Source organism: Salmo salar, chromosome 09, assembly GCF_965601325.2.
Source record: "Salmo salar chromosome 09, fSalSal1, whole genome shotgun sequence".
Classification (NCBI taxonomy): domain Eukaryota; kingdom Metazoa; phylum Chordata; class Actinopteri; order Salmoniformes; family Salmonidae; genus Salmo; species Salmo salar.
In genome coordinates, this window is record NC_138299.1 from 12,609,109 (window position 1) to 12,637,088 (window position 27,980).

Below are 27,980 nucleotides of genomic sequence, written 5' to 3' on the forward strand. Positions count from 1 at the left end.
CCGACAAGGTAAAAAAATAAAAATAATCTGTCTCTGTGCACCTTGAGCAAGGCATTTAACCGTAACCCCATTGGTGTCTCTGGGAGAGTTGGGATATGTAAAAAAAAACGTGTGTGTAACAGGACAAATATAAGCACCCCCAAAATTATTATAGTATTATCACCCTAGAAGCCTTTGGTGAGCTTGACCACAGGCACTCTGATATGCCTTTTAAGTTGCCTGCTGTTAGCTAAAGCAATCAACCACTTTACACAAGTGAGATCTAATTAAGTGCTGACACTGGTTGCGTCGTGTCGTTGTTCTATAGCTTGATGGTTATCTAAAGTCAACATGTATGCAAACTAGAATTGAGCATTTTCTTATCCTAAAATAGTACAAATTGTGATAGATAGTATAGGCTACAATAAAAGCACTGCATTGTGGGTCACCTTTAATTCTGTCACTTTCTGTGTCCCTCTCCTCCTCATGGTCTTCCTCTCTTAATGAACCAAGCCCACAGGTAGAGCAACACAAAGTACCAACACGTTATTGAGTATTGGGCTCCACCCCTTACCGCGTTGTAATCCAATCCGATGCCCTGTCACAGGTAAAACCGGGCTCATATTCTCACACTATACCCCAAAAGCGAGAAAAGCCGACAAAACCCGTTCGAGACACTTTTACTGTGGCCCTCATCCCAAGTCGCAATTTAGTTTTTCCTGCGGAAAGAAGACGGATCGGATTTACAGTACTAACTAGAAAGTCCAGTTCTACCAACCGAGATGTCACAGGAGCATGACAAGTAAGTGTTTTTCAATCACGACTGGAAGTCCGGCAGAACCAACGTGTTGAACTCATACAGCGTTCTCTGCTTTGGTGCAATAATGACCCGTCGATATTTGACTGGTTTTTTTTAGGGGGTTTTACCTGGTGCAGGTGGATTCTAATAGAGTTCCCTGGAGTGTGGGAAAGTTAACTTTTTGCCTGTCTGCCAAAACGAGTATGATTCAGTATCTGTATTTATCGTGCTTGGGATCCGTGAGAGCGCCATTGAGAGCTTACAAGCAGTTTCACTTGTCGTGTTCCAGCCTGTACGGCACAGGTGTACTGTATCTCTCCACCTGTCGTGCTCGTTCAGGCGCCTGTTCCCGAGCAACCTTCTGCGGTTCCGTGTGTGTTATTGATGTGCGGTTCATTATTTGATTATGTGGTTCGACTTTAAATGTTAAGAAATGTGTCTTAATAATACCCCTGGAGGTGTTTGATTTGGCTTTACCATAGCGAGCCATACGTTTTACCTATTGTTTTAGGCTACTTTGTTGAAGTTGAGGCATTATGCATATGTTTTCCTATTTTATTTTAGGTTTGAAATGCATTGTGATTCCTAATCCATGCTTGTAATGGCATTTCTAATCGGAAATGACATTTGAATTTAAAAAAAAAATATGAATAATTATTTGTATAATATATATTTTTTAAAATCTTTGCTCAAATGTGGATGTATTTTGTCTGAGGGCAATGACAATGAGACTGTTGACTCCAGTGAAATCGTACACCTATTAGGCGTTGGCCACTATAGTCAAAGGAACAATGTAAGCAAGCTTTCTCCCCGCTGTATTGCAGACAGACATACAGTCACTGGACGAATCATTTATTTTGACAATTATTTAGTTGATTGAGATAGTGAATGTGTGTGTGTATATATATACACACACACACACACACATTCACTATCTCAATCAACTAAATAATTGTCAAAATAAATGATTCGTCCAGTGACTGTATATATATATATATATATATATAAAAAAGAAGGGATTTTGATATTCACAAACAGGCCATTGTTGAAAAGTAGAAGGGGAGGGGGGGTAGGCCTATAAATATGTTTATAATGTAATTCGAAATTTAAAATGTGTAATTTAGGCCAGTTTATTTCATGGGACATCCAAATGCAGTGTGTGAGGCAATTGGGGTTCCTCTTCAACCTTTCTGGAAAAGCAATGTAGACAACGCTATTTATCCAGTGTCCAATTCAATTATTTTTTCCCAAGTATAAAAACGCTCATGCTGCTTTGTTTTAACAATGTAACGTTATTGCGTATCCTATCAATTATATTGCAAGTTAATAGCGAATCTATCGGGTTGCATATCACTAACGCCTCAATTTTACCAGGGAAACAGTTCGTGAATGAAGCAATTAGATATTGGATTATTAATAATACATTGACCTTGACCAGCCAGAATAAAATGATGATGATGATGATGGCGGCGATAAATGTTCTCAAACAGGTTCTCTAAAAAATGAAACAACAACTCAGTCTGGTAAACCCTGGAATGTTGCACTGGATCCTTCTGTGTAGATAACAGACAGGTAACCAATAGGAAACACTTAACGGCAGACGGATAACGAACAGGAAACTGTTGATCATCATGAGCTGTCACACTGGAAGAGCCAGTAGAGAGGCTTTTCTCCGAGACGCCATCATCTCACAAGTTGCTGAGATTTGTTGCACAATCGTCTTGCTTGTACAACAGGTCTGGAAGATAAAGTGTGACATTGTTGATCTCTCCAACCAGTTAGTCGGTTGTGAACAAGGCATTGATTGTTGCTCTGACTGCCTGTTGATTTACGTGCCGTCAGTCTGGCGTATGTCTGATATCTGAAAGGACCAGGTGGAGAAACGGGGCCCTGTTAACTACACATTTCTAACTCAGTCCATCTTTAATGTGCAGCTTGTTATTCTGATTATCATGCAGCTCCTGGTTTTGACATGTACTGTATGTAGCACGTGAGTTGCTTTCTCCCGTTTACATTGTGACGGCACTCCTCCTAACCTCCCCCTCCAGTAAGAGGGCAGTCCTGGTGCTGCAGAATGAGCCCAGCTACAGTCAGCGGCGGCCATTCACCAACGAGGACGAGGCGTGGAAGTCGTTCCTGGAGAACCCCCTGACGGCCGCCACCAAGGCCATGATGAGCATCAACGGGGACGAAGACAGCGCCGCAGCCCTGGGCCTGCTCTACGACTACTACAAGGTAACATAGAAGTGACAGAACCAATGCTGGTTATTACCGGTACAGGTACTGTGTTCCCTCACAGGTGTCGTGACACTCCGGTAAGGTTTATGGCTGCACTGTAATTGATTATTATCAATTGATTATTAAAAGCAGCACAGCCACAAATAAGCCCCCTACTTGGCAAGCATCAAAATGACGATCACACAATTCGAACCAATGTGTTTTTATTAATGATTTATAAATCCACATCCACTAGTACGGTCTATAAACTAAACCACTGAAGTAGCTTCACTTAAGACCTGTGTCTTCCAGACTTCATTTGTGAAGCGGCCACAGCACAGACTGGTTGTCGTTTAGTTTTCCATGTAGACAGAGTTGGTTCTTTTGGATGTGGTCAAACTCACAGTGGCTGTGTTTACCTTCCCATGCAGGTTCCCCGGGATAAGAGAACAATATCTCAGACCAAGACAGACTCACTGGGCTCTGATGTAGATCCCAACAAAAGGTACATGTAGGTATAACATCCTTTTTACAAACCAGAATTTGCCATGGTGATGCATTGTTTTGATTCTGTGTGTGTGTGTGTGTGTGTGTGTGTGTGTGTGGGGGGGGGGGGGGGGTGTATTTGGATGGATGGAAGTGAGCGCGTTACCTACACCCCACCTTGCCACCACACTGTCTATGGTCCTTATTTCATATTAAACCACTGACATTTTACCTGCCCTGTTTTTTAATTGTTATTATTAATTGTTCTTGCTCAGGCACTTGATGGCCCCCCTGCAAGAGGCTTCAATGGCATCAGCGGAGAGCAGGATCCAGGTTTTGAAAGGGCCCTTTAATATTCTCCTGCCCAACCAGCTGCATGGCCAGGACAACAAGAGGGGAGTCCCTTTCCCCTCCCCGGACACCACTGTCACCGTCTCCATCGCCACCGTCCCCAACTACCCCAACATCAAGATGGAGGGGTCCTCCAATGGCTTCTCTGTCACAGTCCCCAACCACTGCTCCGAGTCCGACAGCCACACGGTGGAGTTCGCCCGGCAGCTCACCCACAGCCAGTTCAGCCCCAGCACCCAGACACGCACCCCCGACTCCACCTTCCCAGAGAACTATAAGGACAGTTCCCAAGAGGTGTGTGTACACATACACAACAACAAGAAACCAATAGGCTCTTCTCTAATCTAAAACTCCCCCACCCCTCCCCCACTTTCAGATATCTCTCTCTCTCTCTCTCCCCCTTTTACCTGAGCCTCTAGAGCCTACAACGGTGGGTCTCAGCCCTCCCTGTTTTATTTGAACATGCCAAAATAGCGAACCAGCGTGTTATTATGCCATTGTCTCGCCCACACAATAAAGTGCTGTACTATTTCCCCCCTACAATAGCCCAAGCCCTTTCTGTCTCCTCTCCTCTCTCTCTTTCTCTATTTAACCTGGAGGGGGATTACCTTGGAAAGGGATAACCCAACACAAACCCCTTCACACAGGGGAGGGAGGGATTGGAAGGGAAGTGGTTTGTTTCCCCTTCACTAAAAAAGAGAGAAAGAGGGCAAGAGAGAGAGAGCGAGAGCTCCCTAGACTCCCTTTAACCCCTGAAAGCACTAGCTACAGCCTCGTCATGGATGCTTGTCTAAATCCAGCCCCTCTCCTTCTCTCCTCTTTGTGTTCTGCAGGTGTTCTCCTTCCCAGGGGATCTCCAGTTACGCCTGGCCTCCATCGCGCCGGAGGAATACAGCACTTTTGACACCGTGCCGGGGTAAGCCCGCTGGCCGCCCGCCGTCGCCATTTAGGCCCTGATAGAAGACTCCCGGGAATAGCCTCATTCACTACAGTTACCTGGGAGTCACCAGATTCCCTCAGTGTAAAAGGCACAATGCCAAACCCAATGTTAACAGGGCCTCTGTGACACTATGAGGATTTGGTCAACGGGAAGGGCTTGATGAGTGTGGCCTTAATGTGTAGGCCTACCCTTTCCCTAGCCTGAAATCCAGACCTGTTTTGTGCCAAACATATGACACAGAGTACAAGTAGTGGAATGTCGGCAAAAAAAACGTGTCTGGATTTCAGGCTACTCTTTCCCTCAAGGAAAATACAAATGTACTATTGGAACCAATACTGATTTTTCTATTAGGAATAATTTTGAGTACACCGTGGATGCTTCCAAGTCGCTGCGTCAGAAGACGGGTGACGGCACCATGACGTACCTGAACAAGGGTCAGTTCTACCCCATCAGCCTCAGGGAGATGGACAACAGCAAGGTGCTCCACCACCCCATCAGCAAAGTCAGGGTAAGACCACACCACCAAGCTAGCTAGTCTAGCCTCATTGTTCAAGTACCAATACACGACACGAGTAGGTCTCTCATGTAAAAGATACCTCTGGCGAAAAGTTAGACAGAATAAACAGAGAAATCTTGGGCTTAGTCGGGAGCTCTTATGCTAATAGTAGCGTTTGGCTACTAACCGGTCTGATCTCGTTAAATTGAACGTGTCAGTTGGGCGAAGATGTTTGATGGCTCTGCGATTGTGTGCTCCGTTTTAGAGTGTGGTGATGGTGGTGTTCGGGGAAGAGAAGTGCAGAGACGACCAGCTGAAGCACTGGAAGTACTGGCACTCCAGACAGCACACGGCCAAGCAGAGGTGTCTTGATATTGGTAAGAGCCCATGCTACTGTAGTCTACATCACACAAATCTCCACAAGAACTCTTAAAGGGAAGTTTAAAGGCCTAGCGAATACATTAAAGGCCAGATTTACGGTGCGAAGCACAAGTTGCTACAAGTTTTCAAAGAAAAGCAAAAAAAACTGGCTAAACCATGAATTGCTTTACCCTTAAAGATTGTTCATGAACCTGTTTTTATTACCACTGGGAAATAACAGATGCAAAATTCGCATTACAAATGCTTATTAAATCAGGCCGTAGTTTCTTATGTTACATAAAGTCTCCAGAAGTACTGCCTGAATGGTAATGTAGGCATTCGATCATATCTACCTGACACTCTTACCATACCAACCTGCACTGCCACTGGTGTGATTCACTGTTGTTCCCTGACTTGTTGTGCAACCATCACCCTCCATTTCCTCCCTCCTGTCACATGCTGTCTCTGTCTCAGCTCAAGGAGAGGCAGCCAGCTCGCCAAGGAGCGAGACAGACAGATCCACCCAATGTGGATAAACTGGGCCTGTATTGAAAGTGTCTCAGAGTAGGAGTTCTCCCTAGTCCATATAATCGTAATCTTATTCATGAATACGATTCTGAGACTCTTTATGAATACAGGCCATGTTCTCATTGGTTGAATCTTAACAAACCTCTTTAGAACAATACACCTGATTGGATGAGGGCGGGTGAGAGTGTGGGTGGAAATGGGACAAGGCAAGTTGCCCTGGGACCCATGGTAGCTCCCTGTCAGGACAATACAGCAACTTAATTCTCTGGAGGTAGACTGATCAATCTTACTCTGCACGCACACACTGTGAAAAGAAAGGTTTGTTCTGCTTGACAGAGGAAAGTGCATTGTCTCACATGCAGTCTGACTTTGATGGAAGGACTATGGGCGAAAGGTTACTGTTGATACTCTGCTTGCTTTGGATTAAAGTAGTCAGTCAGTCAGAAATGTAGAGGCGCCCTACTTAAACAGTGTGGTTTGTACTATAGGCCAAGGTGTGAGTGTATTGGTGATTCCTATTAAGGAAGTTGGTTGGGATTTGTCAGAACGTAATGTTGGAGAACCAAGCACCTTGATTTCCTGTTTTCTTGTGTTATTTTGAAAACAATTCCGAATGACTTAGAAGTACGATATTTTTTTTTTATCCACACCTTTGAGGACAAAAAGCTTGTTTGTTTATCAAACAGCTAAGTTGTGGGTTGGGACTTCACCAGGCTGGGAGCACATTTTTACTAGTTGTATCTGAAACAAGCTACTGACCTGTGCTTCATTCTTATGCAATGCTCCTAAGACAATGAAATCAACCATATCCTTAAAATACTGCCATCCTTCCTCCAATAAAATATCAAAGTCTCCTTCCACCTCTCCATACATCAACTTAGCCAACTTAGTTTCATAACTTAGCCACAACTGCAGCCCTTTTTCATTAAAAGTCTAATGTCAATGCTAACAGTACAGTCCATGATGTGTCCTGTGCTTCCTAGCTGACTACAAGGAGAGCTTCAACACCATCAGCAACATTGAGGAGATCTCATACAATGCCATATCCTTCACCTGGGACATCAACGAGGAGGCTAAGGTGAGATACAGGAAATGCGAGGAAAAAGGGTAAAGGGAGTTGGAGAGAAAGTTGTAGGTCAACTTGTTTTACCTTAGAAACACATCAAATCAAATGAAATTAGTATTGGTTGCATACACATATTTAGCAGATGTTATTGCGGGTGTAGCAAAATGCTTCTGTCCCTAGCTCCAACAGTGCAGTAATATCTAATAATACACACATCTAAAAGTAAAATAATCGAATTGAGAAATATAGAAATATTAGGACGATCAATGTCGGAGTCCGGATTATAAATATATATATACACACACACACACACACACACACACACACACACACACACACACACACACACACACACACACACACACACACACACACACACACACACACACACGTGTGTGTGTACAGTTGTAGTCGGTAGTTTACATACACCTTAGCCAAATACATTTAAACTCAGTTTTTCACAATTCCTACATTTAATCCTAGTAAAAATTCCCTGTTTTAGGTCGGTTAGGATCACCACTTTATTTTAAGAATGATTAAATGTCAGAATAATAGTAGAGCATTATTTCAGCTTTAATTTCTTTCATGACATTCCCAGTGGGTCAGAAGTTTACATACACTCAATTAGTATTTGGTAGCATTGCCTTTAAATTGTTTAACTTGGGTCAAACATTTTGGGTAGCCTTCCACAAGCTTCCCACAATAAGTTGGGTAAATATTGGCCCATTCCTCATGACAGAGCTGGTGTAACTGAGTCAGGTTTGTAGGCCTCCTTGCTCGCACACGCTTTTTCAGTTTTGCCCACACATTTTTTATGGGATTGAGGTCAGGGCTTTATGATGGGCACTCCAATACCTTGACTTTGTTGTCCTTAAGCCATTTTTCCACAACTTTGGAAGTATGCTTGGGGTCATTGTTCATTTGGAAGACCCATTTGCGACCAAGCTTTAACTTCCTGACTGATGTCTTGAGATGTTGCTTCAATATATCCACATAGTTTTCCTCCCTCATGATGCCATCTATTTTGTGAAGTGCACCAGTCCCTCCTGCAGCAAAGCACCCCCACAATATGATGCTGCCACCCCTGTGCTTCACGGTTGGGATGGTGTTCTTCGGCTTGCAAGCCTCCCCCTTTTTCCTCCAAACATAACAATGGTCATTATGGCCAAACAGTTCTATTTTTGTTTCATCAGACCAGAGGACATTTCTCCAAAAAGTACGATCTTTGTCCCCATGTGCAGTTGCAAACCGTAGTCTGGCTTTTTTATGGCGGTTTTTGAGCAGTGGCTTCTTCCTTGCTGAGTGGCCTTTCAGGTTATGTTGATATAGGACTTGTTTTACTGTGGCTATAGATACTTTTGTACCTGTTTCCTCCAGCATCTTCACAAGGTCCTTTGCTGTTGTTCTGGGATTGATTTGCACTTTTTGCACCAAAGTACGTTCACCTGTACTGACCTCACCTTCTGGATGATAGCAGGGTGAACAGGCTGTGGCTCGGGTGGTTGAGGTCCTTAATGATCTTCTTGGCCTTCCTGTACCACCGGGTGCTATAGATGTCCTGGAGGGCAGGCAGTGTGCCCCCGGTGATGTGCTGGGCAGACCGCACCACCCTCTGGAGAGCCCTGCGGACGGTGCAGTTGCCTTACCGTTGCGGTGATACAGCCCAACAGGATGCTCTCAATGGTGTATCTGTAAATGTTTGTGAGGGTCTTAGGGGCCAAGCCTAATTTTTTCAGCCTCCTGAGGTTGAAGACGCGCTGTTGCGCCTTCTTCACCACACTGTGTGGGTGGACCATTTCAGATTGTCAGTGATGTGTACGCTGAGGAACCTGAAGCGTTCCATCTTCTCCACGGCGGCCCTGTCAATGTGGGGCGTGCTCCCTTTGCAGTCTCCTGAAGTCCACGAACAGATCCTTCATTTTGTTGACATTGAGGGAGAGGTTATTTATCTGGCACCACTCCACCAGGGCGCTCTTCTCCCTGTAGGCTATATCGTCATCGTAGGTAATCAGGCCTACCACTGTTGTGTAGTCTGCAAACTTGATGATCGAGTTGGAGGTGTGTCATAGGTGAAGAGGGAGTGCAGGAGGGAGTTGCGCACGCACCCTTGTGGGACCCCTGTAGTGGAGGTGTTGTTGCCTACCTTCACCACCTGGGCTCGGCCCGTCAGGAAGTCCAGAACCCAGTTGCACAGGGTGAGGTTCAAATCCAGGGCCTCGAGTTTAATGATGAGCTTGGTGGGTACTATGGTGTTGAAGGCTGAGCTGTAGTCAATGAACAGCATTCTTACATAGGTATTCCCCTTGTCCAGATGGGATAGGGCAGTGCGATGGAAATTGCATAATCTGTGGATCTATTGGGGCATTATGACAAATTGCAGTGGGTCTAAGGTGTCGGGTAATGTGAAGGTGATATGATCCTTAACTTGCCTCTCAAAGCACTTCATGATGACGGAAGTGAGTGCTACAGGGCGATAGTCATTTAGTTCAGTTACCTTTGCTTTCTTGGGTACAGGAGCAATGGTGGACATCTTGAAGTAAGTAGGGACAGCAGACTGGGATAGGGAGAGATTGAATATGTTCGTAAACACTCCAGCCAGCTGTTCTACGCATGCTCTGAGGACGCGGCTAGGGATTATGGGGAATGTGAGGACAGATCTTTGTCCTAGACAATGATGAGAAGTGTTTTTAAAGGATTAGGTGTAAACCTGATCACTACTTCCTTAATAAACCATAAACATTCTTTGTGACAGCGGCAGAAGACTCTTCCAAAAATAGACTGCATTTCCTTGATCTAAAGGTTAGGATGTGTCTTGGCCATCAAAGGTGTCAGGTGATTCGGACCAATTTGTCAAAAAGATATCGTCACATGCTTTGTCCTTTATTTTCTTCTAAATGCCCATTATGGAAGTGGTCCCTCGAGTTTTGATAGAAGAAAAAATATGTTTATTGTTCCTAAGGGAGTTGAGGGAGTTTTTCCTGTATGCTGGGTGCTTCAGTTGCATAGAGACCGTAGACACAGGTCGGAGGTAGTCTACAGCTACATCGGTAGGTGTTTGTCTGCCGTTGAGGCCACATTCTTGACTCGTTTTACCTGTCATCCCCATTGTTGAGCTGATGTGATGCGCATACAAGGGAGGCCTTAGGGGCTAAGCCGAGCCTAACAATGGGAGTTGGAATGAGGAAACACGGCAGGGGGGCAGAAAACTGGATTTGACAGCTAGCGATGGAATCCTGTCCGACCGGGTTCGAGGCAAGAGCAGTATTTCACTGTTCCTGACCAGTTTGTTTGGTTGTGAGGGATGGTGTCAACTGCCAACCTCCCGGAGGTTTTAGCTGGTGCTTTGTCTTCGTGTAGTGCTCGGACACTGCTACTGTTGATCGTTCGACCGTTAGACTGGGATGCTAACAGAATTAGGCCAACAAATAGACGGGCAGACACGACAGTTCATCTATCCCTTCGATCCCCTGACGGAGACACACAGACAAACACACGCATAACCAGGATGTGGGTCTTCTCGTCTCGTGACCCGAGGCCTGTGTCCATAGGATAGAGGATGTTCATCCTTGTGTGTGTACTGTGTATAATCACCTGTTTGTACTGTGTACAATCACCTTTGTGTATGCACCACACTGCCTGTTGGTAAGAGCCACAGATGAGCCAGGTGTAAGGTTTCGCACTAAGGATGATGTGTAAGACTGATAGGACACGTTTGATAGGATGCATGTGTGTGTGTGCGCGTGCGCGAAAGACGCTTTACCTTCTCTCGCTGTGCCCTCTGGTGATTTGAAACGTAGGCACACACAGTTTACTTGGGGAGACGGAAGTGAAACAGAAGTAGGAGCAGCCTTTCCCAGATGTTCACACCCTTTGAGTTTCTTGATAGAACATACTCCTAGGATCGTGAGAATGGCTCATTATACGATGAGATCATCTTTACTGAAGATGTGTAATAGCAAAAACGTTGAAATGGAACATGTAGCTCATGAGACTATGTTGCGACAGACATGACTTTACATGAAGTCAAATAATGACTTACTACTTTGGTTAACCAGTCGGCTATTTGATTAAAGCAAGCATCATATATAGAAAACAAGTCAAAATCAGCTTTAGATGAACTACAAAATGTAGTTAATATATAGTTACTATGTGATTATAGAAATTAACAGTTGTAACTACATGATATCTGTGCAAACTTGAAGTTAAAATCTCTCAGTATAGTGGTTAGAATATTAAGTAAGCATATTGAAATAGTACTTTCTAAAGAAAGCGATGTATTGAAATTGCTTTCAGCAAACCTTGTTTTAGTAGTTGTCAGTAGAACTGAGTCAACGTGTAATTACCACGGTCTGCCAACAGAGGGAGACACACACTAGTTCAGTGAAGACTGCACGTACATAAACAACGAACCAGACAAAGAGATACTATGCTCCTTAGAATTCAACGGGAGTGGAACCAGTGGGAATGCTCTCGAATAAATATGACCTAATTTACTGTGCATGGAACATCAATCATTAACAAAGAATACAATCCAATTTTCCCATTTGCGTTTTATCGATTATTTTTTTCTTCCGAAAACAATAAAAATCTGATTTTACACAGAATGAGCAGGGTCTAAAAGTGTAAGATACTGTACCATGCATTGTGCACAATCACTATGGTGTTTAAAATAGTGAGGCAATGGTAACCCCCCCTGAATTACCTGAATAACCCAACAACTAAAATGACCACTTAAAAACAACATCCTAAATCCTCCTCCTCTTCCTCAGATCTTCATCTCGGTCAACTGCCTCAGCACAGACTTCTCCTCCCAGAAGGGGGTGAAGGGCCTTCCCCTGAACCTGCAGATAGACACCTATAGCTACAACAACCGCAGTAACAAGCCCATCCACCGAGCCTTCTGCCAGATCAAGGTGTTCTGTGACAAGGGAGCTGAGAGGAAGATCAGAGACGAGGAGAGGAAGCAGTCTCGTAGGAAGGGCAAGTGCACTGACCTCAGCGCCAGTATGGGAGCATGTGAGTGCCCACTGAGCATAGACTCACGTAGGCGCAAGCACACACACACACACACACACACACACACACACACACACACACACACACACACACACACACACACACATCAGCTTTTTGTGCATATGGAAAATTATACATGTGACCAACACTTTACATGTTACATTTATATTTTTGTTCAGTGTTATAAACTCAGCAAAAAAAGAAATGTCCCTTTTTCAGGACCCTGTCTTTCAAAGATAATTTGTAAAAATCCCCAAAACTTCACAGATCTTCATTGTAAAGGGTTTAAACACTGTTTCCCATGCTTGTTCAATGAACCATAAACAATGAATGAAAATGCACCTGTGGAACAGTCGTTAAGACACTAACAGCTTACAGACGGTAGGCAATTAAGGTCACAGTTATGAAAACTTAGGACACTAAAGAGGCCTTTCTACTGACTCTGAAAAACACCAAAAGAAAGATGCCCAGGATCCCTGCTCATCTGCGTGAAAGTGCCTTAGGCATGCTGCAAGGAGGCATGAGGACTGCAGATGTGGCCAGGGCAATAAATTGCAATGTCCGTACTGAGACGCCTAAGACAGCGCTACAGGGAGACAGGATGGACAGACCACGTGTAGCAACACCTGCACAGGATCGGTACATCCGAACATCACACCTGCGGGACAGGTACAGGACGGCAACAACAACTGCCCGAGTTACACCAGGACCGCACAATCCCTCCATCAGTGCTCAGACTGTCCGCAATCGGCTGAGAGAACCTGGACTGAGGGCTTGTAGGCCTGTTGTAAGGACTGGCAAAAAGTGCTCTTCACTGACGAGTCGCGGTTTTGTCTCACCAGGGGTGATGGTCGGATTCGCGTTTATCGTCGAAGGAATGAGCGTTACACCAAGGCCTGTACTCTGGAGCGGGATCGATTTGGAGGTGGAGGATCCGTCATGGTCTGGGGTGGTGTGTCACAGCATCAACGGACTGAGCTTGTTGCCATTGCAGGCAATCTCAGCGCTGTGCGTTACAGGGAAGACATCCTCCTCCCTCATGTGGTACCCTTCCTGCAGGCTCATCCTGACATGACCCTCCAGCATGACAATGCCACCAGCCATACTGCTCGTTCTGTGCGTGATTTCGTGCAAGACAGGAATGTCAGTGTTCTGCCCTGGCCAGCGAAGACCCCGGATCTTAATCCTATTGAGCACGTCTGGGACCTGTTGGATCGGAGGGTGAGGGATAGGGCCATTCCCCCCCAGAAATGTCCAGGAACTTGCAGGTGCCTTGGTGGAAGAGTGGGGTAACATCTCACAGCAAGAACTGGCAAATCTGGTGCAGTCCATGGGGAGGAGATGCACTGCAGTACTTAATGCAGCTGGTGGCCACACCAGATACTGACTGTTATTTTTGATTTAGACCCCCCCTTTGTTCAGGGAAAACAATATTCCATTTCTGTTAGTCACATGTCTGTGGAACTTGTTCAGATATTGTCTCAGTTGTTGAATCTTGTTATGTTCATACGAATATTTACACATGTTAAGTTTGCTGAAAATAAACGCAGTTGACAGTGAGAGGACGTTTCTTTTTTTGTTTATGACCTATTCTTGCAACAAGTCTCAACATTTGTCATTTTCGATTCCCCCCCCACCCACAGATGGTGATGTCAAAGTCCCTATCCTTCAGAAGCGTAATGATGTCACATCTTTCAAGATGATGACTGACTTTGAGACTCAGCCGGTTCTCTTCATCCCTGACATCCACTTCTCCAATGTTCAGCGCCATGTGAGTACCCCTATACACTGATCTATGGTCCGTCTTGCATTTGACCTTCTGTTGGTTAAGGTTAGGATTTGGGCAGGGTAAGCTGACCCTAGATATGTATCAAAAGGCAGCATCCTGGGCCAGGTCACGAATTGAAGGGGTTATGCAAAGTATGCATACCACATAAATCATATTATGTAGGCTGCATAAGTGGACCACACCAGCCATGCAATTAGAATACATCGTAGTTATAGAGTTGAAGTCAGAAGTTTACATACACTAAGGTTGGAGTCATTAAAACTTGTTTTTCAACCACTCCACAAATTTCTTGTTAACAAACTATAGTTTTGGCAAGTCGGTTAGGACATCTACTTTGTGCTTGACACAAGTCATTTTTCTAACAATTGTTTACAGACAGATTATTTCACTTATAGTTCACTATCACAATTCCAGTGGGTCAGAAGTTTACATACACTAAGTTGACTCTGCCATTAAACAGCTTGGAAAATTCCAGAAAATTATGTCATGGCTTTAGAAGCTTCTGATAGGCTAGTTGACATCATTTGAGTCAATTGGAGGTGGACCTGTGGATGTATTTCAAGGCCTACCTTCAAACTCAGTGCCTCTTTTGCTTGACATCATGGGAAAATCAAAAGAAATCAGCCACTACAAAAATATTGTAGAACTCCACAAGTCTGATTCATCCTTGGGAGCAATTTCCAAATGCCTGAAGGTACCACGTTCATCTGTACAGCCAATAGTACACATGTATAAACACCATGGGACCACGCAACTGTCATACCGCTCAGGAAGGAGACGCATTCTGTCTCCTAGAGATGAACATACTTTGGTGCGAAAAGTGCAAATCAATCCCAGAACAACAGCAAAGGACCTTGTGAAGATGCTGGAGGAAACGGGTACAAAAGTATCTATATCCACAGTAAAACGAGTCCTATATCAACATAACCTGAAAAGCCGCTCAGCAAGGAAGAAGCCACTGCTCCAAAACCGCCATAAAAAGCAAGACTAAGGTTTGCAACTGCACATGGGGACAAAGATCATACTTTTTGGAGAAATGCCCTCCGGTCTGATGAAACAAAAATAGAACTGTTTGGCCATAATGACCATTGTTATGTTTGGAGGAAAAGGGGGACGCTTGCAAGCCGAAGAACACCATCCCAACCGTGAAGCACGGGGGTGGCAGCATCATGTTGTGGGGGTGCTTTGCTGCAGGAGGGACTGGTGCACTTCACAAAATAGATGGCATCATGAGGGAGGAAAATTACGTGGATATATTGCAGCAACATCTCAAGACATCAGTCAGGAAGTTAAAGCTTAGTCGCAAATGGGTCTTCCAAATGGACAATGACCCCAAGCATACTTCCAAAGTTGTGGCAAAATGGCTTAAGGACAACAAAGTCAAGGTATTGGAGTGGCTTTCACAAAGCCCTGACCTCAATCCTATAGAAAAGTTGTGGGCAGAACTGAAAAAGCGTGTGTGAGCAAGGAGGCCTACAAACCTGACTAAGTTACACCAGCTCTGTTAGGAGGAATGGGCCTAAATTCACCCAACTTATTGTGGGAAGCACGTTTGACCCAAGTTAAACAATTTAAAGGCAATGCTACTAAATACTAATTGAGTGTATGTAAACTTCTGACCCACTGGAAATGTGATGAAAGAAATGAAAGCTGAAATAAATCATTCTCTCTACTATTATTCTGACATTTCACATTCTTAAAATAAAGTGGTTATCCTAACTGACCTAAAACAGGGAATTTTTACTAGGATTAAATGTCAGGAATTGTGAAAAACTGAGTTTACATGCACCTTAGCCAAATACATTTAAACTTCCGACTTTAACTACCTACTTAATTGCCATGCAAGTGCAAGGTAGAATTTACTATAGAGTACTGGTAAAATGGGGGCTCCTGAGTGGTGCAGCTGTCTTAGGCACTGCATCTCAGTGCTAGAGGTGTCACTACAGACACCCTGGTTCGAATCCAGGCTGTATCACAACCGGCCGTGATTGGGAGTCGCATAGGGCGGCACACAATTGGCCCAGCGTCATCCGGGTTTGGCCGGTGTAGGCCGTCATTGTAAATAAGAATTTGTTCTTAACCAACTGGTCTAGTTAATTTAAGGTTAAATAAATTATACTGTAATTGGTGCAGATTCAATGATACTTAATCTTATCAATTGGCATTTAAATGCTACTCCCACCAGCCCCTGTCTACCAAAGAGTCCAAACCACCTCCTCAATGTTTCCTTCAGACTTCTAAGAGCCCCTCATTCTGACATTCCTTCACTAAATACCAGGTGTTCTTTAGTGGCTGGATATCCCCCTAAGGCTATCTTACTTTAGAGTGTAGAGGCTCTGCCTATGCATTGTTAAAAGGCCAAGCCCTGAATACCATTGATGTCCCAGGGGATCTGCTGTGCATTATGGGGGGATCAGGGTTGCGTTATTCCAGAAACTTTCACAAAATTCCCAGGTTTTCCAGAAATACTAGTTGAAGTTCCAGACGACTTGAACATTTTGGGAAAGTTTATGGACTTTTGTAACCCTGTAGGGGAATGTGTTATGTCTGTGCTGTTTTGTGACCCTGCATACCCAGCGCTCCTCCTATCGGTCACTCCTCCCCAGCTGATTGGGTCAGGGTGGCAGTCTGAAGACATATTCCAGACACCACACTGGATCGTTGCGCTAGAGCTCGCTGCTCAGAGAGTGGTACTTAGCAGGGTTTAAAACCCCATTTAAAAAAAAAAAAACGTTCCACTGTTCCGACCAGCAAAATAAAGTTCTGAACCGGTTCATAAACCCCAAAATAGTAGCTGTTCCTTTTTAAACCCCTGAAATCAAATAATTTTTACATTTAGCTCGACAATAAATGACTTCACCAATCAGTGTGGATAGAGCAGCTTGCTATGGAGTGGGTAAGCTATTTACATGCATTGGACAGACAAGTGTAGATCGCAAGATGCAACTGAAATTTTGTAGGTTGGGAGAGAGTGAGAGAGGATAGAGGAGGCGGCTTGGCTTGAAGCGCTGGGCATCTTGTTGTTATGACATGCGTTATCTGAATTAGGCCCACAGAATTATACCTTATACCGCTTATATGAAGGAACTTTGAATGTCTTTGAACTTCAGAGAGTTGACTTAACGTTGGACCAGCTAGCTAGTTAACAAGCTTGTGTGTGCAGAGCAGCACTAGAATTCAAATAAAAACACGTCTTACCTTTTTGTAGTTAATAAATCCAATGTGAAACTTGATAACTATAGTATCCTTAGCTAGTATTGAAAAGGTTAATACATTTTTCTCTAATAAAAAATCTCTCTCCCTAATTTCTGAATTACGCTTGTAAAGTCAGTAGGCTACTAGACACACACTGGCAAAGATTTTCAGCTGGCAGGCAGGCAGACACTGGAATACATTTCTGAGTGACAGAGTGAGGGCTTTGCATAGGCGATTTGTTGCGTTTTTTTGTGGGACTGGAAAAAAATTCCCAGAACCTAAAATAATGTTATTAACCGGTTCCCATGCTTTTAAAATAACGGTTCTGTTCCAGCACAGCATAGATCATTTTCATTTGCAGTTCTGATTCTGTTCCCCAAATGTTTATTATTTTCCTGTTTTTGGTTCTGTTCCCTGAACCAGTTCCAACCCCTGGTAGTTAGTGAGACTTGTTTCTCTCTAGGGGCTGTAGATGAGATCACCATGGACAAGTAGCTGTTCCTGCTTAAGAGCCTATTAGAGAGAAGAGAGTATTTGAATCTGGTGCCTGGCCAATGTCATTGTCACTTTGCCAGGCCACTCCTGCCATGTTAACACAGTATGAGATCCCTATTCCCTATGAGGTGCACTACTTTTGACCAGAGCCCTATGGGCCTTAGTAGAAAGAAGTGCATCTATTCCCTATATAGTACACTACATTTGGTCAACAGAAGTGCACTATATAGGCTTTAGGGTGCCGTTTCAGATGCTGCCATAGTTTTGTTTTGGTTGATTTAAGGTAAGATGTGGGTCACATCACATAGTTCCTGGTGGGTAAACAGTTTCACAACTCCGGACAAGGTGACCTCAAGGCAATCAAAACTCACAGGATAGCCTTGCCAATTGGCCAGGACTTTGTAATCCTGTAATATAATGGGATCAGGGGTTATACAGACTGGGACTTTCCAGTGTGTTCTGATAGGGGCGAGTTAGCCTTGGGATTGGCTGATGTGTGTGTTTATGTGCTAAAGATCTTACATGGTGCTTCAACGAACCAACACATGTTTGGAATCACTCTTATGCATCTGTAGCTGATTTAGAAAAATATATATATATACTTTCAACATCATTTATTATTTTAAGCCCAGTGCTCTTTGAATAAATAATGCAACCCTTATCCCCCATAATGCACAGCAGATCCCCGGGACATCAATGGTATTTATATGTCTACAGTAGACTGCACCTGTGACTTGGTTTGACGCCAAGGTGAGAAGAGACAGAGGGTAGTGTAGCTCTGTCTGTATGCGTGTGGTATGTCAGGTCTCTCATCATTACCCAACAGCACACCTCTAGCAGTGCTCCCTGCAGCGTGACATCACATGGCCCTCAGGTTGGATGCAGGAAGCCTAGAGTGAAGCATATTGCCTCTATTTTTAGAGAAAAGAAGTCCATCTAACATGTTTTCAGGTGTGTTGAGACCAAACGTTCCAGGGCCCTGTTTGAACACTATGAATGGGTTCTTCCTTCCTTCCTGCTGTGAGGTCATCAGAAATCAGACCAAATTGGTCAAAGCCACATTTTTGATTTCACTTATTCAACCTCAATAGATCACTGATATCTCGAGGAAATTGGTAAGGAAGGATGCTTTAGTATATAACAGGGCCCAAGTCATTGCAAAGCTCTGAGAATGTTGTCTGTAAAGTGGGTCTGGTGCCAACATTGATGATCAGGATAGACAGTTGTTTTGCTGAACCCATATGGCTCTGTGGAATGTTAACTTTGACTACCCCCTGTTGGCTACAGTGGCACCAGGGTCTTGTTCATTAGGTTTAAATGTTTGGAAACATTATTGCAACAGAAAACTAAATCTGTGTTTTTCATTGGTAGTGTTCCCTCCCTGTTTCAGTCCGTTTGTTGCCTAATGAACATGACCCAGCTCAATGAGTTCGCTGGTTTCTGGGCCACATGGCGCTGCTGAGTGGACTGAGCTGAAAATAAACCTTTCCTGTTTACTTTTCTGATCCAGCCTGGAGGGAAAACATTTATTTTGGTGCACAATTGGCAGTTGGATCCAAATTAGCAACCCAGTAAACCTCCAGCACTTTTATCTGTTACTGATTAGCAGGGTGACTGGGTTTCCTCTGAGAATACCCTACCTTGATTTAGCTCTGGTCCGAGTCGTTAGTGTGCGTTGCTCCACACCATAGTAGAGGAGTGCACAATAACAACCTGGACCAGAACTAATATTGATTATAGCACAAGTTGCCGGGTTTATGTCGGGTTCAGAGAGATATCACTCCTCTTGTGCTGCAATAATGGCCTTCGTTGGGAACTGAACAAGAAAATCCTAAAAGTGTGACTAAAAATACTGTAAATATAGTATATCCAAAACAGTCATGAAATTTGATTGAAGAGTTCCCCAAGGATTGTTTTCACTGCCCACAAAATCCAATCAACCTATAGTCTTGCACTTATTTCCCAATGCGGTCCATATCAGATAAAATCCCCTCTTTGATATGTAGGAATGTGTGTTTTCACCCTTGATCCATATCACTCACTTCCCTTTCTTACTCTCTTCTCTCCCTCTTTCTTGCTCTCTTTTTTTCCTCTTTCTCCCTCTCTTCTCTTTCTCTCCCTTTCTTCTCTTTCTCTCTCCATGCAGCCCTTCTCACAAGAAGATGGAGAGGAAAGGTGAGTTCCTGGAAACACTAATTTGACACTCGTTTGTTTGTGATTTTGATTTAAGGAAAACGGCTGGAGAGAATAAAGACAGTATGGCTTAGGACCTTCCTGCTACTTCTCTGGGAGAGGGCCTCACAGGCTTAACGGGTGGGTGGGTGTGTGTGTGTGTGAACGCTCTAAGCCAACTTGTCGTGTGTGTGTGTGTCTGTAGCAGCTCGGGCATGAAGAAATTACCCTACGCCAACGAGGATGAGTTCGGTTCCCCTCCCAATAAGCTGGCCAGAATAGACGAGCCCAAGAAAGGTATGATGTGTGGTGTTTGTCTTCTATTTGAGTCGTGTGTGTGTGTGTGTGTGTGTGTGTGTGTGTGTGTGTGTGTGTGTGTGTGTGTGTGTCCACCAATACACTGTGTATGCACTACTGATAAGGTGTTTCACACTCACTTACCATCCTCCCTGGTATGAGACCAGAGAGAGGGGGAGGTATGCTGAGGGAGGGTTGTATTATTGTGTGTGTGTTTTTGTGAATGTTATGGCTTGCTCCCTGAAGGCCACCTACCCTCCTTAAAAATCACTTCCCGTAGACAGATCACATGACTCATTAAGGCATCCGCATGCTTCCCAGCCCAAACAGTTCGGTAGAGTTCATGCATATATTAAGACAACATTTTGTGACATTTTTGTTCGTTTTGGACTTTTTCTATGCCTCTTTTTCGGTGATTGGTCAACAGTAGAGATTCTTCAGTAAAGTCTTTGTCATTCAACGAGACACGACTCGTTTTCATGCACATTTTTTAATTGGGGAAGTACTGCGCCAAACATCTTAGTTAGATGTAAAATTGCGTGACTAAGATCTCCTCTGTAAAAATGCACGACAGATTTCTTGAGTTATCTTTGATTAATTCATACTATTTTGAGGAAGTGTATACTGACTACGGCATCTCAAAATGGACAAACGGTACTATTGACGCTTTTTTTCTCGCTTTTCAAGCGAAGGTCTTCTCGTTTGGCTAGGCACCAGCCCAACTGAAGCATGCTGACGCCTTTTCACCCAGTCTCTGAAACACACACATGCTGTATTCCCCAATCCTCCGACGACGACACAACCCAATATCACTGTTCATTCTCACCTCTCACTCACAATTCACACACACACACAAGGACACACACTCTTCAACCTTTATCAGCATATGGACACGCATGCACGCACGCACACGCCTCTTTGCACACTGTTTGTAATGAGAAGCTATTATCGAAAAGTCTTTTTTTTTGTATGTAGTAGGGGAAGCTTACTATAGCGAATGATGTCATAGTCACCATTGCAGAAACTTGAAGTCAGAACACACACGGGCCAGGTCACCCCTGATACAAGTCAGTATTTGACGTCTATCCATGTCTGAGGACGTCGGGAGATGACGTGGAAACCGGCAATTAGGGGCAACACTAAGCGTTGTTACCTTGAAGTAGGTTTCGGTTTTGCTAATGTCTTGTGGACAGGGATGGTGGATGGGTGTAAGCATCTGCCTCTGATTCCAAAAGTTGCTTTTGAGATTTTTGTTTTAAGCTTATCCTGAACCTTAACCATTCAGAGTTAATGCCTAACCTTAAGAATTTGCTGTTAATGTCTAAACTTAACCTTAACCTTTAAAAATTCAGAGTTAATGCCTAAACTTAATCTTAAACGCTTCGAAATTTGACATTTGGAACATGTTTGAAATGTGACGTTTGGAACATGTTTGAAATGTGACGTTTGAGAAACATGGATGAACGTCTAATTCTGACGTGAGACTGTGAGAACCGGTAGACACACACACCCTTGGTCAAAATCCCCTTTATAGTCACTTGTACTAGGGCTGCCAAATTCCCTTTATCTTAATTAGTGTCCGAAAATCAATAGATGTATTTAGAGCACATTTATTCTGAGTATCATGTTGGAGTGAATGTGGGTGGACAGTGGGCAGCATGATGAGTGCCCAAGTGTCCTCCACGTGTGGGAAGTTACACTCCAGCCCTCCCTGAGCAGTGTGCTGCCTGGCTCAGGATGACAGACTGGGGCTGAGTTTGACTAGGCATCCTGCCAATGCTAACCCAGAGGTCTGGGAAGAGGCTGGGCAGAAGACAAAATCTCTGGTCTAATGACTCTGTCTTCCCGGTACCAGAGTAACAGAGGGACCAGAGCCTTGAGTTTGGCCACTTCCCAGACTGGAATGTCCTGTGCTTGGGCGACAGGGGCAGATGGTTGTTAGTTAATCATTGTGGTTTGTGGGTGAGACTGCTGTGTGTGTGTAACAGGAGGAAGCGGTGCTCGCTAGGAAACGGCGTGACGTCCGTGTGTGTGTGTGTGTGTGCGTGTGTGCGTGTGTGCGTGTGTGCGTGTGTGCGTGCGTGCGTGCGTGCGTATGTCCCAGATCTGATAGAACACTGTGTGAGGTATGAGTCACTTGAGACAGGGACATAGTGAGAATCTCAGTCCATACTCACATAAAGGGCCTCACCACCAGTCAAGCCACTTATCTTCAGCAAAACCGATATCTGACTCTGCCAACAAGCTCATGTGCTGTGTGATTTGGGGATGTGTCCTGCTATGACTTTGGTTTTGTGAAACCTATCCCCATTTGAGTGTATCTGTGTGTATATATTTATGTGTATTGTGTGATCAACATGTCTCACTGTGCCCGTCCTCTCGCCTATGTAGTCCTGCTGTACGTGCGTAAGGATACCGATGAGGTGTTTGACGCTGTCATGCTGAAGAACCCCACACTGAAAGGCCTGGTGGAAGCTGTAAGTTTCTACGCAATACAACTAGAGCAGTCATAATATTATAGTAATAACACAGTAATATTGTCATTTAGCAGACAGTTTTACCCTAAGTGACTTACAGTTAATCGTCATTGTATATGGCCCGTGCAGGAATCAAACCCAGAACCCTAGTGCAAAAACATGCTTTAAACAACTGCGGGTTCAGAACCACAATCCACTCAAGTTCATGAAACAGATCACTTTTACTCATAAAGTCAAACTTCACACCCACAGAACCACCATGATAGTGGCTTAGATATAGGGTTAGTCTGTCCCTAGTGGCATTTCATAGGGACAGTCAGGGAGGGACACACAGGGAGACAGCCAGCCATATGGTGTCCGTTATGAGAGGCTGGTCACATCGCATCACTCCAGTGACACTAGTGTGGGTGGCTCTGTTTGTGTCACGGCTCATTCTGCCACACAAACTCCTCTCCCGTTTACCCTGCAATTACCCATGGCCACTATCTATCTCTCTCAGCTTGATGATCCTAATTCAACCCAGCATCTCAGAGAGAGCGAGAGAGAAGACACAACTCAACCTAGATGAAATGGAGGGTCGGATGGAGAAAGAGAAAGGGTGCTCAAGGAGGACCAAGGCATTGCCACGTGTAGGGTCCTCTGATTGGCTGTATAATCATTAAGCCTTCCCTTCAGGTGGGAGGCCGTGGTGGCTAGGGGGTCTGTCTGGTTAGGGGGTCTGTCTGGTATAGTGCACTAAGACAAACGGTATAGGGGACATCCCTCAGCAGGGGCCACCAGGCTGTGGGGAACTCAATATGGGTCCACAACAGGCCAAATGAGTTGTGACAGAGCTGGGGGGCAAAGAGAGGCAAAGATACCATACATATGTCTTTTCCCATGTCTCTTCTCTTTCCTGGTTGAATTTTGCTTCTGTTAAGTGTTTCTGTCATTCAACCTGATTCATTTGTTTAAATAGTCTATTTTCATAGGAGATGCAAAACAAAACATTATGGCATTGTAAAATGCCCCCCCCCCCCCCACCCCAGTCATTGAGTTACATTATAAAGGAGTTGTCAAGGAGTCATAGAGTTGCGTTGTCAAGGAGTCATAGAGTTGCGTTGTCAAGGAGTCAGCGAGTTGCGTTGTCAAGGAGTCAGCGAGTTGCGTTGTCAAGGAGTCAGCGAGTTGCGTTGTCAAGGAGTCAGCGAGTTGCGTTGTCAAGGAGTCAGCGAGTTGCGTTGCCAAGGAGTCAGCGAGTTGCGTTGCCAAGGAGTCAGCGAGTTGCGTTGCCAAGGAGTCAGCGAGTTGCGTTGCCAAGGAGTCAGCGAGTTGCGTTGCCAAGGAGTCAGCGAGTTGCGTTTATAAATAATACAAATAAAGAAACAAGTATGCAACATAATGTTACTTCAATACAGCGCAAGCACCAGACCTGGGTTCAAATACTATTTCTAACATCTCAACCACCCTCACATACTGTACATTGTCTCTTCTTTCAAACAAGAGACTACTGGATAACAAGTCTTTGTTGCTCCGCTTCTTCTAGATATCAGAGAAATACAACGTGCCGCTCCAGAAAGTGGGGAAAGTCTACAAGAAATGCAAGAAAGGGTAAGTGGTTCACGTCCATGGTTAAGTCTATTTACCATGATTTTAAGATCCTTCTACAACAAGTCAAGGTAATATTTGTGGAGAATCAGGCTTTTTATGTATTACATAATAACCTTGGAAATAGACTGCCTAGATGCTCTCTTTCTGTGATACTGACATCCCGATCTGTCCCTCTGTTAGGATTCTAGTCAACATGGATGACAACATTATCAAGCACTACTCCAACGAAGACACCTTCCAGATCACCGTGGAGGAGCTAGGGGGCGTGTACAAACTCACCCTGACTGAAATCTGATTGGCCCAAAGGGGAGGGGTGGGGAGTGATTGACACTCTCACCGCCCAGTCCACAAAGAGTGTGGACATAGGGCAGCTTGTAAATGTAAAGACTTGTGGTTTACACATGGCCTTAGCCCAGTCACCGAACGGGAGCAGGATGTGTCTGACACTATTAGCAATATCTTAAGTCCACTAGCATCGTCCCAGATCTGTTGTTATCGGTCATGCCAATGATCATTGCAGTTGTTGAGACAGCAGAAATCGATCTGGGACAAGGCTTAACTGTCCACCTGGGAGACGGTGTTCTTTTGTTATCTGTAATGTCACTAAGCCAAGGTACAAAGCCACTGCTCTTATCTGATGACATTGTGTCGATGGCTTGATATAGACTTTTGATACATTTTTTTTGTACCTTTTGTATATAAGAATCGAGTTTTAACAAGAAGCCCTCTTTGTTTTGTAATATATATATATGTAAAGGCCATTTGAGAATCTTTGTTACACTATGAGCGGAGTATTTGTTGTGTGGCTGTAATACCTCACGCTATGCAGACAACTTTCTCTCTGTATCTTTGTATTGTACATGGAATACGTAAGAGAAACAGGCTAATAATGCACTGCTTTTTACATTCGCATTAGCATCATAGTAGTGGTTGGAGATGCATGCTATCCTTTAGCCTGGTCCCAGATCGGTTTGGGCTGTCTTGCCAATTCCTATGGTGATTGTCTTGCCAAACATAGCAAGACAGTACAAACACAACTGGGTCCAGGCTAGCTATCCTTATGCCTCAGACTGCATTGTCTCTGCCCCAGTGGAACCCAATATAGCACTGAAGATAGATCTTAATCGATTAAAGAGGATATTTAGCACACAAAGTAAGGATTGCAAACACGAATTGTATTGTAAATAGAGGGGGATGGTTGGCTCACTGTTGATACTAAACATCCTGGCAGTATTTAGTATGTATGTACACTCATTCTGGCAGTTGATATGATCTGTGTGTGTTGCTACTGTATGTGTTGAGTAAGAGCATGTACTGCATGTGGTTTTCACATGGATTTCTGAATAGAATCGAGAGCAGGCATTTTTCCTTATACCGCTTTAGCATATGGCCTCTTCATAAGTATTACATGTTTTCTATTAAGTAGATGAAAAAGTATCAACCATTCACTCACTCAGCTATGGCCTGAATAGATTGCAGACTCACAACAAAATAGATTTGCGAATGTCTATTACGGCATAGAAAAGTCCAATAAGTCAGATAGTTAAGTTCAACCGCATTCAGATTGACAGATTCTCCCTATGTCTTTGTATCCACACATCAGATACAGTAATAATGCGATAACATTACATTTGAAAATGTTTGAAAAAATGTGTCCTTGTGTACTGTAGAAGCTCCTTTTTGTACCAGAGTACTTCATGTGTATATATTTATTAAGAGAATGGGAAATGGGTTCTTTTTTACCGTACATATCAAACAGAATGTTACTATTATTCCTAATATAATGTTTTATTATGTTTTTTTTTGTATGAAATTATTCTAACATAGTATTTACAGTACATGTCAAGGATAGGTTGAAATATTTGTATGTCTTTGTTTTTGAAATGTCTTTTCTCAGATGTTGGGAATATTCTCTCGTGTATATTATATAGTGTCCAACTGTCCAATAAAACTAGCTCCAGTAGCTATACTGGTGGTCTGTGTGTGGGTGTCACATGTCCCAAATTGAACCCGATTCCCTATATAGTGCACTACTTTTGATCAGAGGCTCTGGTCAAAAGTAGTGCACTATATAGGGAATCGGGTGCCATTTGGAATGTAAGCCTCGGTGTTGGGCCTTGGCTTCATTAACATTCCCCTTCAGCCCTAGAGCAAACTCAGCCGTGGCTGGAGCCCCAGTCTTCCACAGGTCCATATGTCTGGGCACCAACCCCAAAGCCCAACTGACAGGGAAACATTGCTCCGAAAACACGCCAATGTCTTCGCTAACGTAGTCTCTCCATCTGCCTGTCTCCACAAAAGATACAACGGTAGTGGTAAGGCATTTATGGTACAGTACATCCACACTATTCAGACTGAAGTATATTTGGGTACTACAGGACCATTTTCAAACATGTTTGGCTAGAGAAACAGGCGAATGCAGCAGAGACATAGGCACACACAGTAAGGCACAGTAGGCCTACTGCTAATGTGACAGTTGAAAGTATGTGTATTAGAAGTAAGGATCGGGGCTTTCCTTTTTCCAGCTCAAAGTGATGTAGAATCCTCAGACTTCAGAAGACTAGATACTTCCATGGCGCCTATGGCATAGAAAAATAATCTTGATTCTATTTCTGTGGCCTATGGTATTATCACAAACTGTACCTGGGCCTACACTCTAAAAAGTAGGGGTTCAACAAGGGTTCTTCTAAGACCCTCAAAGTTCTTCGAAGAACCTTAGAGTTCTTGGCACTGAAAATGGCCCCCAGAAATGTCTTCCTAGAACCCCAAAGGACGTATTTGGTATTTTGGAGGTATTTTATTAGGATCCCCATTAGCTGTTCCAAAAGCAACAGCTACTCTTCCTGGGGTCCACACAGAACCTGGAACATGATTTAATACAGAACATTAATAGACAACAGCTCAACGATAGAACTACATAGATAAAAAAATACAAAAGGCACACGTAATCTACATATCAATACATACACACAAACTATCTAGGTCAAATAGGGGAGAGGTGTTATGCTGTGAGGTGTTGCTTTATCTGTTTTTTTTTAAACCAGATTTGCTATTCACTTGAGCAATATGAGATGGAACGGAGTTCCATGCAATAATGGCTCTATATAATACTGTACGCTTTCTTGAATTTGTTCTGGATTTGGGGACTGTGAAAAGACCCCTGGTGGCATGTCTGGTGGGGTAAGTGTGTGTGTCAGAGCTGTGTGTAAGTTGACTATGCAAACAATTTGGGATTTTCAACACAATGTTTCTAATATAAAGAAGAAGTGATGCAGTCAGTCTCTCCTCAACTCTTAACCAAGAGAGAATGGCATACATAGTATTTATATCAGCCCTCTGATTACAATGAAGAGCAAGACGTGCCGATCTGTTCTGGGCCAGCTGCAGCTTAACTAGGTCTTTCCTTGAATTACTCAACCACACGACTGGATAATAATCAAGATAAGACAAAACTAGGGCCTGCAAGACTTGCTTGTTGGAGTGTGATGTCAAAAAAACAGAGCATCTCTTTATTACGGACAGACCTCTCCCAATCTTTACAACCATTGATTCTACAGTTGAAGTCGGAAGTTTACATACACCTTAGCCAAATACATTTAAACTCAGTTTTTCACAATTCCTGACATTTAATCCTAGCAAAAATTCCCTGTTTTAGGTCAGTTAGGATCACCACTTTATTTTAAGAATGTGAAATGTCAGAATAATAGTAGAGTGATTTATTTCAGCT

The 27,980-nt window shown here is 43.8% G+C and overlaps 1 protein-coding gene across 8 annotated transcripts; it reads left to right on the top strand.

Moving 5' to 3' along the window:
- Positions 1-525: 525 nt before the first annotated feature.
- Positions 526-26,222, top strand: grhl1 (grainyhead-like transcription factor 1). Of its 8 annotated transcripts, none has more exons than XM_014210236.3 (15): positions 526-781; positions 2,827-3,013; positions 3,427-3,500; positions 3,757-4,126; positions 4,666-4,748; positions 5,124-5,280; positions 5,534-5,645; positions 7,140-7,234; positions 11,992-12,202; positions 13,882-14,009; positions 19,864-19,892; positions 20,098-20,186; positions 22,578-22,663; positions 24,189-24,253; positions 24,434-26,222. In XM_014210236.3, the coding sequence occupies exons 1-15, from the start codon at positions 762-764 to the stop codon at positions 24,546-24,548; spliced, it is 1,821 nt and encodes a 606-aa protein (XP_014065711.1). In that variant the 5' UTR covers positions 526-761; the 3' UTR covers positions 24,549-26,222. The 8 variants fall into 8 exon arrangements, with proteins under 8 accessions (XP_014065711.1, XP_014065709.1, XP_014065710.1 ...); XM_014210234.3 differs by having other exon boundaries at positions 530-781; positions 3,427-3,506; positions 20,095-20,186; XM_014210235.3 differs by having other exon boundaries at positions 533-781; positions 20,095-20,186.
- The last annotated feature ends 1,758 nt before the right edge of the window (positions 26,223-27,980 follow it).